The following is a 14,761-nucleotide window of genomic DNA, read 5'->3' on the forward strand; positions in this document are numbered from 1 at the left end:
TCGAGACTCTGCATCGAAAGCGTGACGATTAACCACTCAGCGAGTGGGTGGCGTGCACAGGCGGGCTTTTTCCTCTTGACCCTCACCACTAATTACTGCTTCTCCTCTCAAGGCAAGGTGCAGGCAGGCCCCCCCCTCCAACCCGGGGCGTATGTCGCCTGCCAGACGCACGCACGTCTCCCATGTCTACCTGTACGAAGCAGGTAGGTACCTGCTGTAAACTGTCGTTGATGCTTTCAAGGTCCACGCACACCTTGATGCTGCGACGAATCTACGGGTACGTTGGCTTGCAGCCTTCGGCTTTGATTTAGAAGAAATTACACGACAAGATTTGATGGCATTTCACTACGTCTCGTCTTGAACGACCCAACGGCCTGTGCTTGCTCTGCGGGCTTGTTGCTGCCGCAGCCGGCCAAAATGTAGCCGCGTCCCGCTGCGCAAACACCACAGCCAGCTCAAAGCCCCGGGCTTGTTCTGTACCAAGACCTGCCGCCCCCACTACGGTCCACTTTTGTTGCAACTTTGCTGCCGTCACTCCCGGGCTTTTGGATGAATATCCAACGTGCGAACGCATAAGAGGGTTTGGTGAGTTTGGTTATGATAATATCAATTTACTTTTTTCTTCTCGGTAATTACTGCGAAAAACAGCAATATTTCGATATCGCTTACATGCGCAGGCCCTTCGACCAGAGAGCACAGTAATCCTTATTATAAACTCGACCGGAACTAGTCGAAGCAGGGAACATGCTGTTACTGGTGCCTCGGATAAGCCCTGTCAATCTGAACATTCTGGGCATTTCCTACTTGTAGAGACTTTTTTCAACGTCTGGTGTGGACCATCCTTCCCCCTCCTTTCGGGATATGGGTGCCGACAATTTCCTCGCAGGTGTCTCGCCGTGCACCTCGGCAGCCTATCCAAGGAGGGACAAGATGCAGGCTGGATTTTCTGTGTCTTGGGTTTTTCTAGGCCTCCTGGCCGTTGCCGACTGGGCAAGGAATGCCACGTGTGGCTGGTTTGCTATGTATTAGCTTGTGGCTCTGCTAGCAAGCCCTCTGGTCGGGCCAATCGCTGACCTCTGAGCGACGCACCGCTTTCCATTGGTTCCTTTTTAGCTCCTACGTCAAACCCCATAAATTTAATGTGGCTGGCCTCGGAGGGAGGAGGCAGCACTTGTGTGTGGTATTAGCTTACGGAGTAGATAGACCTAGAACTAGTCCTTGCACTGCCGACAAACTATCCGGATACGTTGCAGTGTCGGGCAAGCCTCAATGTACCGGTAGCGATTCATATCTAATCAGCCTCATCCGCACAGGAGAAATCCAGGCCAGGCACACATAACCTTTTGTCTTGGCATAGCCCTAACTATCCACCTGTATGCCCATGCGTCTGCCTATGAGTTCGCCCGACAACACCTGGCAACCTGCTTGATGACTGACTGATCGAGTTGCATTTGTTTTTTGTGATGGATGGCTTTTGGACGTTGATCTACGAAGTATCAGCTGGTATCTCATTAGTTCCCCCGCATTTTGATCTCTTCAAAAATCAAAAGGGCAACATCTGTCTTCGTTTTGTCAACTCGCTGCCCGTACTGTACATAGGTATAATTCTTGTTGGTTACCAGTCCGATCATCTAATGATCAACCAAGTATTGCGTGGAAGACGAGTGCCAATCGTCGCCATCGCCAGATTGGGCTTAGTGTCCTCAATTAAACCCCCTGCTCCAAAACCTTAGTCCGTGGGGTGATTGCGCGTCCGCCCTGGAACCAAGACCAAGCACGCAAACGCTAGCCTCAACACCAACTTCTACCATACTGTACTGTACGTTTTTACTGTTGCTATTATTTGCCACCACCACCTCTGTTAAATCAGTCGTTCGTCTCCTCTTGGCCACGAGCCTTCAACGTGCAATTTGATCACCTACTTTTGAATCGTGTCTCGATTTTTCCAACAAGCGGTATGATTCATGTTTCCCATAGTTACACACCGAGTACACCTACGTACACATTTTCTTGCCAAGATGATTCCCTTCCCTATTTGCCAATTTTATCCTTTTTTCGGTTATCGGTGCCAACTAATCTAGATCGCTCACTGCCCAAACTATCGTGTTTACTACTACCTAGGTACCTACCTACCTACTTACTGATGTACATCTACCTACCTACCTACATAATATGCCTCCCCGCTCTCTTTGGCTCCATAAACCTAGAGGTTATCACTCCATCTTGCACGAAGTCGTCGTATCCAGATCTAGAATCAAAGAATACCTACTCGTGGCCTTGTTCGCTGTGGACCCTTTTTCCGTACACAATGCGTCTGACAGATGCGAAGCTAGTCTGTGACTTGGGATTTGCTGTTTTCTTTGTTTGCACGGCTTAAATCATCAACTCCTTATCAAAAACACCCAGATTCAAAACCCGACGCCTCAGCCTCCTGTGTAGCATTGCTTGCGACGAAACAGGCATCAAGGGTTTGGACGTTGGGGGATCAGTGAGCACTCGGGGCATTTCATTTTCCGTCGCCCCCAACAGCACATTCTTTCCCATCAAGCGGTTCGTTCCGTTCGGAGACCGATAAATCATTTATTTTCATTTTCTCTTGTTCTCGCTTCCGCCCTCTAAGGGCAGCCGGGATGTGGGAGTCAAGCTTGCAGCATTCGCTCCGGGGCAATTTCGGTGCAAAAATAACAAAATGATCTGCAGTACGACCCGTCATCCGGATATGTCCATGGAAATGTACCCGGCATGCCGCATGGCCAGGTTTTGGAGGCCGACGTGGAAGATTTTGTTACGTTCGTCTCCATTCGACTACGTACTACGTGATGCTCCTTTTCTTGTTTCTGGAAGAGCTTGCATTTACTTTACAAAACTTACGCTAGTCCCTCCCCACATTCTCTGTCTCTTTTGCTTTCAAGCTTCCTTACTCCGTTTACCGTTACTCTTTGGGGAGGCGAGATGATGTTGGACAAGCGTCCTTGAACCTTTGCCAAGTGCAAAGTATAATTTCACGTCGAATGCCACTAGTAGACCAATACCGGTGGGAGAGCGGGCGTCGTTACGTATCTGTTAGCAGCAAAAGGGGAAGAAGAGAGACACAATACACATGAGATGCCTAAAAAAAAAAAAAAAAAAAAAAGTCCCGGGCGCCCGGGCGCGGCTGTACGCGCGTCCTTGGACTTGGGTTTTTCTTTGGCCTCAGGTCCGGCCGCAAAGTTTGATCTGATGTAGAGAAGCCACTACTGCTCCCATGACTCGGATGGCGTACAGACAAGATTGTTTTCTTCTTTTTAAATATTCCCACTTTTATTTTTGGTTTGGTTATTTTGGTTCTGTTTGCTTCTTTTTACAAGGGGATGCGTAAGACATATGGAAACGGTTTCTTCCGGTCAAAGCATCTGCAGCAGGTGGACTTTTAATCACGAGGACAATTTACTTTGAGACTAGAACTAGATGATGAACGTCGTATCGAGATCTTTGTGAAAAGCTTGGGATTTTCAAATCAACGACCTAGAAGTCTTTGAGCAGCCAGAAAGTCAATCGAAACGCATCTGACTTGAACTGACACCACACATCCATTCATGACCCCCAAGGCACTAACCCATCATGCGAGCCAAACACACACACACACACACACACAAGTAGCAGAAGATGATTGTTCGTTTATTTGTTAAGGTAATCAACACAAAAATACGTGAGGAATATGAAACAAGGTTTAAAGTCATTGGGCTTCGAGATACAAACATGCCTGAGAATAGCCCAGAGTCAGAAACAAGAATAAAGTTGTCTTTTCCTAGTAGCCCCAGAATATCAAAACCATTACCATGGCGGTTTTCGTTTACGGGTAATCCCGTGCAGCCCTGTCACCTCTCTCGTCATCCGCATATCTCGCCGGCAGGCTTTCCCAAAGAGGTCTCTCTACCAGCACCACCTCGAGTTGTCCCTGATCTTGCTCACCAGAGGGCTTCAACGGCACGGCACCGAGTATTGGCCGGTATTTGTACGTGTGCCACCACCCCGCACTAGCAGCCTTGGTCTTCCCGGCCTCCTCGTCATCGTCCTCCTCCGCCGCCCGCAGGCTTTGCAGCTCGCCACCATCAGACTCGTCATCGTCGTCGTCCGGCTGCCGTCTGCCGTTGGAGGCATCTTCCAGCTCAAGGTCAATCCATTCGCCGGTGGCTCCGGTTGTTTTCTGGATCTTGACTGAGTCCAACGCACCGATGCCCATCCTGTTACCAGCGCCGCTGAAGTGGACATCTCGCTTCCTCTTGGTGCCTGGCTTGAGGTCCTGAGACCCGCCCGCCTGTGGCGTTGAGAGGTCGTGCGTCATGTCCAACATGAAGAGCGACGACGCGCCGTACAGCCATATCCGTGATCCTTGCCACAGGGCACCCTTGATGAGGTCCCTGTTGGCTCTGAAAGCCTCAGGCAGCTTGCCATAGGGGTGACGGCGTGTCCATGGCGTCAGCGTCCCGATGCTGGGATGGAAAACGAAAACCCATGATGCGGTCGTCACTGCCAGCAACTCGTAGTCAATGTCCGGACTACTTGGCACCGTGTTCGAAAATGAAAGAACGGTAACCGCGCTGGGGAGCTTCGGGATAAGGGCGCCCTTGGGGTTACGAATCCATGACCCCACATTGGCTGTAGTGGTCTCCTCGTCATCATCGGACTCGTCGGAAGAGGAAGACGCGTCATCTTGGTTGCTTGCTGTCTTTGTACCGTCGCTGTTGAGAACCCAGGTATCGATGAAGCCTGATAGGTCGGCCGTAGCAAGCATCTCGCTGTCGGGAGCAAACGCTGCGTGTGTGATTTGCCTTGGGTAACCACCCAGGCCGAAATGCAGACTGTGACTGATCGCTTCTCGCTTGAATCTTCTCAATTTTTGGGGTTTTGGGGTGGTGACCAGTTGTAGTTGGTTCTGGGAACCGTCAATGTCAACCCGAAGGATAGACACCTCGCTACCTTCCCGTACTAGGCACATCCACTTGCCATCGGGGGAGACTTGGACGAGAGAGGCACCCAGATTGGCAATAGTCTCAGGCAAGACTACTCGGGTGACTGTAAGCTCATCCTTATCCTCGTTGAGGCCTTGCTTCTCGACTGACAGTCGGAACAACTTGATTTCGGCGACTGTCGATACGGCCAAAAGAGCACCGTCATCGCTGATGGCTGCCGATACTATGTCCGAAGATCCCTTGATGAGCATCCTTTTCAGGGTTCTCGGGGGTTTAACTCCATCACTATCGACGTCTCCAGTCGAATCGGAAGATCGTTCTGGGACCTTCCAAATATGTATCTCCCGACCCCACCAGCTGAAGGCAAGCCTTGCCTTTGGAGCACTGACGAGGGGAGTGGACTGTGGTAGATGTGAGAGTTGTCTGTGGTTCTCCAGGCCTGCTTCTCTCAGAGGAATGACAATTGGGCTCGCATCGGATCCTGTTTTGACTGTTAGCTTGGCTCGTGGCAATGCTGATGTAGATAACGCGAGTATCGATCGCACACTGTAGCTTACCTCCAGATACTACTACACTCATGCCCCGTCCTTCAAAGGCAGCGAGAGCCTTGACGTCGTGAGAATGGTACCTTCGGTGGAAGACCTTGGACCAACGAGTCGAGTTGTGTCCTCCAAGGCGCTTGTAGAGGATGGTTTTCCTGTCCATACCTCCGCTGAAGATCGCCGTGCCATCCGCACTAACAGCAAGACTGAGCACATCTTGACTATGACTCTGGATGCGCTGAGCCTGAGTGTATGTCTTGCCGTCCCAGATGCACACCTGACCAGTCGAGTCTCCAGAAACGATGTCTCCATTCGCCAAAACCTTGACGCACCAAACGATGACATCCTTAGCGCCGCCGATGAGATCCCGACCAAGCGTCATCTTGCGAATTTCGGATCCGTTGCGTGTGTTGAAGATGCGAATGCTACCATCAGAGCAGCCGACCACGACAACATGGCGCGACTGGAAGGCAATGCTGACGAAGTGCACCTTTTTGAGGGGATTCTTGACCAGAACTCTCTGCAGTCGCAGCTCTTCATCCTCGATAGAATATAGCACCAAGCACCCGTCACCAGTACCCGCCACCAACCGAGAGGAGCTCTGCCCCTCAGGCGCAGGCTGCAGACCCAGGCACCAAATATCTCCGTGCTGACCGCTTGCGTGCGCTTTCGGGCGCGCCTTGGCAAGATCCCACTCCGTAACTGTGGCTCCACCGCCAATGCTGAACAGCCTCGATTTGCCAAACGCGACTCCGCCCTCGGCGAGCGGGACATCAGGCTCGGTGGCCCAAACCAGGGCGTCCGTCTTGCGACCGACGCCGCCGTGAATGATGGTCTCCTGGTGCCAGACGCCATCTAGCGGATTCCATATCTCGATATCGCCATTCTCGCGACCCACTGCCAGGCGGACTGGGATCGACTTTTGGGACTTCTCGCCGGGGCCGATGTAAGGTCTGTTGAAGGAGAGGGTGTTTATCGCGGACGTCGGGTACGGCACGAAGCGGCAGCGGTGGATATCCATGGTGCCGGTAGAGGCAATAGAGAGAAATTGGAAGTAGGCCAGCGGCTGGCGACAGTGTCCTACGTTGTGTGGCTAACCAGAGCAGCAATTAACTTGTCGGCATCAGCATCGGCGTCGACGTCAACTCCAAGCCCCGAACGACGGCAGCTTCAATGCAGTCTTCCATTTTTTTTTTCTGCAGTCATTATCGATAAAGCACAACGGCCCCGCATATCGTCAATCCCCACACTTTGGTCAACCCCACAGTTCAACCGCACATGTCTCCACTTTTGACCTACCCTGCATGTCGAAGCATTAACTCACCTTACCCTGTACTCCTCTCGCGAAGATCCGGGATTGACATCACGTCAATAATTCATCACCAGGACGACGAGGACGATGAGGGGAAGGAAGACCTTGGCTACTCGAACGCGAAGAAACATCACATTACCTCCGCGGACTAAAAACAGCGGCTGAATGTGCCGAGCGGTGAATCCCGGACTGCGACAATAAAAGGCCCGCTCGCCATAAATCAGAAATAATATACACACATAATCAACACCTCATTAGACGGCACAATCGATGGTCTCATGCAAGATCCCAAGCCTCGATATCCTTGGCTACAGAGAAGTCGTTGACGTAACTTGGAAAGGCTCGCGTAGCAAGCACCAAGTGCCGATCAATGAAGACTCTTGGGTAGTAGCAAGTGGGAAAGTTCCGAAAACTTTGCGTGGCGTCCAGTCCTCTCGTACCCGACCAAGGAATGTTTGCTAGTCCCGCAGTTGGAAAAAGAGTTTTTCATGCTTGAATCTGGTTGCTGTAGATGCGGCATCTATCCTGAGTCGAACCGCCCCCCCCCCCCCCCCCCGAAAGCCGAGTGTCGGTGGGATCTGGTGTCTGTCGCCCGGCCGACAAGCCATTCTCGGCGCTTCCACAGTTATATGTAAAGATTCGGCTTTTCCGCCGTCGTAACAAAAGCCCCGTAGGTCCATTGCCCAGCATACACTGCAGTGCGAGGTGCTGAAAATGCGTCTTTTTTTTTTTGCTGCTTTCTTTGCCCCCCTGGAACCCCGTCGTGAGAGTCATTTTTTTACCTTCACCGCCGTCGGTCTAAGCGAGGATCACTTTGGTTGTGGAAAGAAGTAAAAGAAATCTACAGCTACGTGTCACACGACATATACCCATCGATATCTAGATGAGAAAAAAAACGCAAGTAGGTGGAGTTTTGCCCAGCATCATTGTCTAAAAGAAGACCCAACTCTGGATCCAAGGGAGGAGGTACGAAAATTTTCAGACAGTACGCAAAAATTTTCGTAGTGCTTGCATGCAGCGTTCTTTTTCTTCTTTGGACGCTAACCTCTGTGGATTGACCCCATATTGTATGAGGACTGTACGGAGTATGAGAAGAAAAAGAAAGAGAAGAGAAAAAACAAGAGACATAACCACACCGTAACCGATAAATCTCGGACCACGATGCTCCATCAACGTTCATCACACACCACTACAGCGCGGCCATACGCCGGCAGTTCACTGACGACGGGCTTTCCCTGACAGAAAAGATGCAACCGACTGACTTGACGTTCGACATTCGTAAGTCGGACGGCCGGATAAGCTACGGCGTGCATCATATTGCCGAATCTTTGAGAATTCTCGGGCATCATTGGCCAATTGGGGTGTGTGTGTTTGACTTGAGACTGACAAGGTTCTGAGAAGAATGGTACATGCATGGCGTCAAGTGGTGCGGTCTTTTTACTCCTGTGGAATTGTTCGTATTTTATTCCCTAACTGGGTGAGCGTGATGCGCGATCTTTCGCGCCAAAAAGAAAGAGAAAGGCTGCGAAGATCCAGTCAATCCAGTCAAGCCAAGTCATGCCTTTTTTTCTATTTTTTACAACAAGTAACGTACGGAATCTTGGTAGTACAGCAAAGACCCTTGCTTTGCCCCTTACTAGGTCTAGTGCTACTAGACTAAGGCACTTTGCAACAGACTTTTAATTAACTCAAGTCCGTTCCAGCAACGCGTAAGCCAGGGGTCTGAAGCGCGATTTCAATTAAACTCGCACCACCCACGCGTAAAGTGCCTGAGCACACCGGGCACGCACCACTTTCAATGTCAACGCATCACCATTGCAATCCAACCAACTGCATAAACCGGACACCGTTTTGTCTGAGCAAGGTAGTAGACACAAGTCACATGGGGGCAAGTTTCAAAAAGCTGCTGATAATAATTACCAGACAAGAGAAACCAGAAAACAAAATCTCTTTGGGTAGCAATACTACAGTATAGATTTTCTCCTGTCCAGGTACCTACGAAGCGGAGAAAAATTGTCATGTGATAATACCTAGAGACTGTTACCAAAGAAGTAAGCCAAGCGTCGTTCTCACTTGTTTAAACTGGTTCCGGTTTCCGTCGAAAACATTGTCTTTCCATGGGGCTGTACAACAAAGTCCCCTACTTCCCTGCCAGTCTTTTTTTTTTCTTTTTTTTTTTTTTTTTTTGCTCGTCGGTGACGACGGCGGCGGCGGAGCTAGACCAGGCACTGCCCCTAGTATCCAGTCGTGACTTTTTACAGCTACGGAGTCAATGGAGTACAACCGGGGATCGACTTCATGACCGCTACTCTACCGTAGTATTGTAAAGTCTTCTGGATAAAAGTCTGTCAAATATATCCCGGCTCCGTTACCCGTAAGTTCGTGGCAGAGTGGACACTTTTTGAAAAGTTGTGGTTTTTATACTTTGCACGGCTTGACGCGCTTCGCTGTCAATCCTTTTTTGTTTTATTTCTCATAAATTCTTTGAGGAAAAAGATTCAAGCTCAATATTACCCCTGGAAACAGACGCGCCATGCTCGGGGTGGACCTCTTAATGTGCCAAATTGGATCTACCTTGCTACCCAGCCAGCGGGCGACAGGACAGGGGTTCGGAATGGATGAGCAGAGTGAGGAAAAAAAAGTGTGATGCCGCGCCGGAGGAAATCAATGAAATTTCTCTAGTCTAATTCTCACTATACCACCACTGTAAGGGCACAGCTGCAGGGCAACACAAGCCATCGCACTCTAACATGTATTAAATAGAGATACCGTGGTGATACAGAACAAAAAGAAAAGGCTCTTTAGAGGAAAAGATCGCTGCCGCATCGAAACTTGGGCCTTGGTTTCTTTTTGCTCACCCCTTGCCCCGCAAATGCATTTCGTGTTTAATTGATTTTTTTATTTCTTCTCTTCTCGTTACGCGTTGCCGTGGAGTCCGGCAGCCTCAAGTCAGACGACAGTCGCACATGTCATGTCAGTTCGTTGATTGCTTATTACGTGCAGGCAAGTTCCTCGTCCCAACTCCCAGGGTTTTTCCGCAGCGAAAGTCCGTCGAGTAAGGTCGTCCGAGCTAAAAGGCTCTAAGCTCCTCACTGTGCGCTCCTGAGCGCGCGCCATGCGCGAACTCGAGAGTGCGGAAAATTTTAAGACGCGATGTCACGAAACGAAACGGCGGGTCTATGGGGGCGAAAGCCTTTTGTGTCAAGGCCTTTTTTTTTTTTTTTTTTTGCCCTCACTCCCTCTGTTCCGTACGTGCATGTGTTGCTTCCCGCGTCAATGGGTCGTCATGTGGAGGTGTCGTGCTTCAGGCGCTACGTAATAAGTTGACCCTTGGTAACTGACGCAGGCAAAACTCCAACCAATTAGTGTGGCGGGGTGAGAGGGCGGCGGCGGCGGCGTTGCACACCGTCAAAATTTATCAGGAACCATACGTGCGTGCGTTTGTCCAAAGGTGCTGCAGGGAAAGCAAGAGAGCTGAACCGCCTAGCTAGGTTTCACTCCGTATGCTACTTCGCCTTGGTGTTAGCCAACAATCCGACAGCTACCTATATCTCGATTTTGTGCCAAGGGAGGACCAGGTTTCCCAGCAGACGAATTGATTCGATGGAGGCAACGTAGGATTCAGAGATCGTCTGAATCTTCAGAAAAATCGATCTCAATCAGTGTTCCATGGCCTAGTGCGCTTTGATGCCTTAGTCCAAGGCTTTGTCTTTTTTTTGAACATATCTGATGGCGAAACGGCCGGCGCCGCTAGATTAAACACGGCCGTCCCGTTGAGTCTTTGCGGGACTTAAGTTAGGCCCGGGCTCTCCGCAAAGTTGTTAAGTTTCACTTATGAGGCACGTGAACTGATTGATTGACTGATTGATTGATTGACGGGACTCAGATGCAGATGTCCAGAGTCCAACTCGGCCGGGGAATAGAGACAACTAACTCCACTTGGGACTTGGTTCGGTCTCTTCGGAACAGGAACAATCCTTATATGGTCGGACAACATCGAAGCACTGCGCATATATTTCCCAGGGTTTGTTCACCACGTACCTAGTTCAATTTAGCTCAAACCAGTTCTGGTTCATCGGTTGGGATTATTCCTGTCTCACAAGCCTTTCCCAGCCCTGCTGCACGACAAAAACAGGTAGAAGGTTGTGCCCAAAATATCCCGTCGGTCGGGTCTTCGGATCTGGGCCTTCAGGTTTTCCCTCGCATCGCGCGTGCTCCGGCCAGATCGCGCCGAATGAGGATGCGTTCCCCGGGCCCTCTGGATGTTACGGCATTTCATGGTTGTTCATGCAAGGCCGGTGTCGCTGCAGCTGCGGGGGCGGCTCAGTCAAGAGTCCAAACTTACTGGATCGCTTACATCACGTAGTAGTGATGTTGCGGTCTGTCTACCTGCCAGGGCAATGCACGATCCCTTCCATGCTTTTGCTGGTTCTTTAGGCTTGGATCCTGTAATTTTTTTTCCTTCGGAACTTGAACGGCGGCCAGCGTGCTTGTTGAATTTCAACCGGTACATCATTCATTGTACCTCTCATAAGAACCTTAGCATTACAGTAACAGTAGACTTATTTGGACTTGTACCTTATCTGAACAAGGTAGGTAGGTGGCTTCCCCCCTTCCCCTTCCGTCGTTGGTGTCACGCCAATCTCGATTCGAGAAGCGTGGACCCACGCTCTTTATGTGGTAGGCCCTGTTCGGTCTCCTGGTTTCTGAAGCTTAGCCTTGGCGCCGGCTCTAGCTTTCAATGGCTGGAGGCCCCTCTTTCCAACTCCTGAAAATCAGCTGGGCCAGGTTCCAGCTATCATCATCGCAGGCTGACAGATAAGTGATGACACGCAGTAGAACTCCATCGCAGAATCGGGGATGTTATTGTAACCTTTTCTAGGCATTGCCAATTCTACTTCTCTCGTTCGCCAGCCAGCCTTTTTTTTTTTTTTTTTTTTTTTTTTTGGGTCATGACCCATGTCTCCCCCGGGCCAGCCTGCCGCATGGATCACGAAAATAGGCACCGAGACTGGAAAGACTTGCATGTTCGCGTCATCAGCCACCCGTTGGGTTGGCCCCAGATGGCCGCGCCGGCCCCCCATGATTATCCTCTGTTTTCGCCTTACCCCTCGAAAATCGAAAGGATTTGCAGCTAGACTAATCAATGGACGCGGGTGGCCGCTCGGAGCTTGTTTCTCGCCGGTCACATCACGCATTACCGCCAACCAGCCAGCCTTGACCCGCTCGGCTTTGCTGACAATGTACGACTTTGGGACCTACTACGGTACGGGGTGCTACTCAAAGTGTTGGAAAGCCCAGATTAGGTGCCTTGCTTTGGGGTGGCATTGGTCTCGGCTCCCTTTTCCCATCTCGGTCCCATTCATTGGCTACTTTGCTTGAATGGGCGCACGATAAAGGTAGAGAAACAGAAACGACTATGGATTATGGACCTATCGTATGCATTGTTCAGACGGCGATAGCTAATCTGGCATGTGAATTAAGCATGAACGGTGATTTTGCAGTAATAAATAATACTTTTGTTCTGCATTGCGGAATTAAAAAGATATGCGAGATGGACCTTCATGGAGCGGAGTAGTCTGCTCCCAGTGTAAAGCGCGCAACACACATCCTTGCCCTTGATCGAGAGCCTTCGCTGTGGCACAGCAAATGCGCCCCTTGTTACTACGGAGCAGGTAGTAGTTTGTAGGTCTGATCTACATACTGTACAGTAGTAATCCAAGTCAGTCATGTACATGCACCATGACCTAGTTGGATCCTAGACCAGGAGTTAAAGAGTATACATTAGCAAACCATCTTTTTTTTTTTTTTCGTCTTTTCAAAACGCTGACGGTGGATGGATGGCGTGTGTGTGTGTGCACTCTCTCGCAACAGCACACCACACCCCCCTGGTAAGGCTATCTTTGAGGCTGCAGATCAAAGAAGCGCCATGGAACGCGTGAGATCTGAGGCCCCGATGCAACTACACGTCTGCCAGCGTGGCATACATACATAACATTCATACCACCCTAAGTATAGCGTGACGGTGTGAAGAAATGGTTCTCCCAGGAGGTGATTTTTTGCCATTTTTGTTTAAACATGGCATTTTAGTGATGTTTTGATAACAAACCGGCTTGACTGCATAAAATATCGCGAAAGCAACAAAATCCAAGGAAATAAAAAAGGGCCCGAGATTCAGAGCCCGCATGGAGGGAGGGCAATATGCAGGATCGTGGTTATTACTCCGTATATTACGTCCAAGTGACTCCGCGAAAAATGGGAGTGAAGAAGCAATAAACAAAGCAGTCAATGCACGGCACGGAAGACCCCTTAAAAGGCGGTCGGTCGGGAACCATGGAAGTTTAATGCGAAACCCAGATGTGCGGGTTTTGGACCACTTCGCGATCTTGTCGTGACCATCGCAAAGCGGCTTGCTTTCCGGATTTTTTTTTTTTTTTTTACCTTTCTCGTACGTACGTAGTACAGTATCAATGGGACTGCTCAAAGGCGTGTTACTGCACGACACACCAAAACGCGACCAGTACAAAAGTAACCTCAAAAGGCTGAACCCGTCGCCAGGGGCGCGCCGGGAGCCAATCGCAGACTGCCAAATCGGCAATTTATCTTTAAAACCCGCTGGGCCATCGCGGGTAGTTGTGAGCCACTCTGCAAACGCCTTAAAGGGGTCTGAGATCTATTTGATCATTGTCAGCCAGTGATGCCAAGGCTATTGTACAGATACAATGCAAACTGCTTCGTCGCAGTAACTTAGTAAAATTACTATGCTCACAGTAAATTGCTCTTCACGCGTCTATACAAATGTCGTCAATGTTCTCATGCTTACTGTGAGGGTTCACCTGTAAAGGAAAGTGACGCGATTGACGAGGCTGACCCCAGTTACAGGCCCAGGCAATTTAACCTACTGTACCTACCTGTTTCGATCAGTGGAAGAGTAAAGGAGCAATAATACTGCACTGTACTTGCTATGGTACTTTACAGTAGCAATTACAACTTTATACTCTATCTCTGATCTACCTAGTACGGTTACCTAGTTGCCCAGGCACCTGCAAACCTAAGGACCTATCTACAGTAGATTTTAAAATATATTATATTAGGGAGAGCGACAAAACGGGTGTCAAAGCCATGCGTAAATCCCTGCCGAAATTCTCTAGAAGCTGACTTTTTCAGGACTGTGGGCTGGGATCTGCACTCAAATTCACAGTGTAGCGGCTTCAAATGATGATGTCTTGTGTTCCGCCGCCTCGTCGCAAATTACTGTGCTATTTGCTAAACATTCTCGCTCGGGATCACGGCTTCCTCGTGGATGGACATGCATACGAGAAATGCGAGCGTCCCGTACTTGGTGGCAGGTTTTTGTTTTTTTGTCCTCACTCTCATCTCTCCTTGTATTTTGCGGCGTACTGCAGCATTGAACTAGGTAGACCTACAGGTATGCGTACATAGGTAGGTACTATTAATTACTGCGTGCTTGATTTTTTCTCGCTCGACTGCGTATTACCTGCGTTGCTGCTGTCACCCTTGGCCTGGTCGCGCGCGCGTGGCCCCACCAGCAAATGGCTACTACTACTACCTAAAGCCGGTTTCCCAACTTTGTTACAATGGGCCTTTTGGCAGAGCTTACTGCCTCCCGGGTCGATGCGTAGGCAATTCTCTCGATTGCTGCCACAGGCGTGCCGAGGCGTCAAGACCTGTTTTTCTTTACGCTCCCGAAAATTGATCAAGCCGCACATTTGGGAAAACGCCCGCTTGGCCCGTACTCCTGGCGGCTAGGGGCGTGTGAATCGTTAATTGTTTGTTTATTGTTCCTGCCAATCGCTTCTTTTTGTTTCCTCAGCCGGGCAAACCATCTTTTTTTTCGTCTTCTCTGCCGGGGCTTCCATGTGCAGGCAGTACTAGGACGGCCCAGGTCCGGTGCTTGTCACTCATTTCGCCATAGTGGAAGAGGTGCGAAGTCG

General features: G+C 50.0%; 5 protein-coding genes across 5 annotated transcripts; 1 reads left to right on the plus strand and 4 right to left on the minus strand.

Moving 5' to 3' along the window:
• The first annotated feature begins 626 nt into the window (after positions 1–626).
• Positions 627–1,389, plus strand: MGG_17066 (uncharacterized protein). The gene has a single exon (XM_003716260.1). The coding sequence runs from the start codon at positions 862–864 to the stop codon at positions 1,027–1,029; it is 168 nt and encodes a 55-aa protein (XP_003716308.1). The 5' UTR covers positions 627–861; the 3' UTR covers positions 1,030–1,389.
• A 314-nt stretch (positions 1,390–1,703) lies between these two features.
• MGG_17067 (uncharacterized protein) lies at positions 1,704–1,966 on the minus strand (the record flags this gene model as incomplete). The annotated part of the gene is made up of 2 exons (XM_003716261.1): positions 1,704–1,812; positions 1,923–1,966. The coding sequence occupies 2 exons, from the start codon at positions 1,964–1,966 to the stop codon at positions 1,704–1,706; spliced, it is 153 nt and encodes a 50-aa protein (XP_003716309.1).
• Positions 1,967–3,636: 1,670 nt separating this feature from the next.
• Positions 3,637–6,663, minus strand: MGG_03597 (uncharacterized protein). The gene is made up of 2 exons (XM_003716262.1): positions 5,510–6,663; positions 3,637–5,433 (listed from the first exon to the last, which is right to left on the minus strand). Exons 1-2 carry the CDS (start codon positions 6,513–6,515, stop codon positions 3,833–3,835), a joined length of 2,607 nt encoding a protein of 868 aa, XP_003716310.1. The 5' UTR covers positions 6,516–6,663; the 3' UTR covers positions 3,637–3,832.
• A 1,183-nt stretch (positions 6,664–7,846) lies between these two features.
• Positions 7,847–8,260, minus strand: MGG_17068 (uncharacterized protein; the record flags this gene model as incomplete). The annotated part of the gene is made up of 2 exons (XM_003716263.1): positions 7,994–8,260; positions 7,847–7,882 (listed from the first exon to the last, which is right to left on the minus strand). Exons 1-2 carry the CDS (start codon positions 8,219–8,221, stop codon positions 7,847–7,849), a joined length of 264 nt encoding a protein of 87 aa, XP_003716311.1. The 5' UTR covers positions 8,222–8,260.
• A 3,321-nt stretch (positions 8,261–11,581) lies between these two features.
• MGG_17069 (uncharacterized protein) lies at positions 11,582–14,536 on the minus strand (the record flags this gene model as incomplete). Its single annotated transcript, XM_003716264.1, has 8 exons — positions 11,582–11,725; positions 11,915–12,064; positions 12,415–12,470; positions 13,314–13,479; positions 13,576–13,596; positions 13,709–13,717; positions 14,079–14,206; positions 14,305–14,536. 8 exons carry the CDS (start codon positions 14,534–14,536, stop codon positions 11,582–11,584), a joined length of 906 nt encoding a protein of 301 aa, XP_003716312.1.
• Between the last annotated feature and the right edge of the window lie 225 nt (positions 14,537–14,761).

The sequence above is a fragment of the Pyricularia oryzae genome, chromosome 4 (assembly GCF_000002495.2).
Source record: "Pyricularia oryzae 70-15 chromosome 4, whole genome shotgun sequence".
NCBI classification, from domain to species: domain Eukaryota; kingdom Fungi; phylum Ascomycota; class Sordariomycetes; order Magnaporthales; family Pyriculariaceae; genus Pyricularia; species Pyricularia oryzae.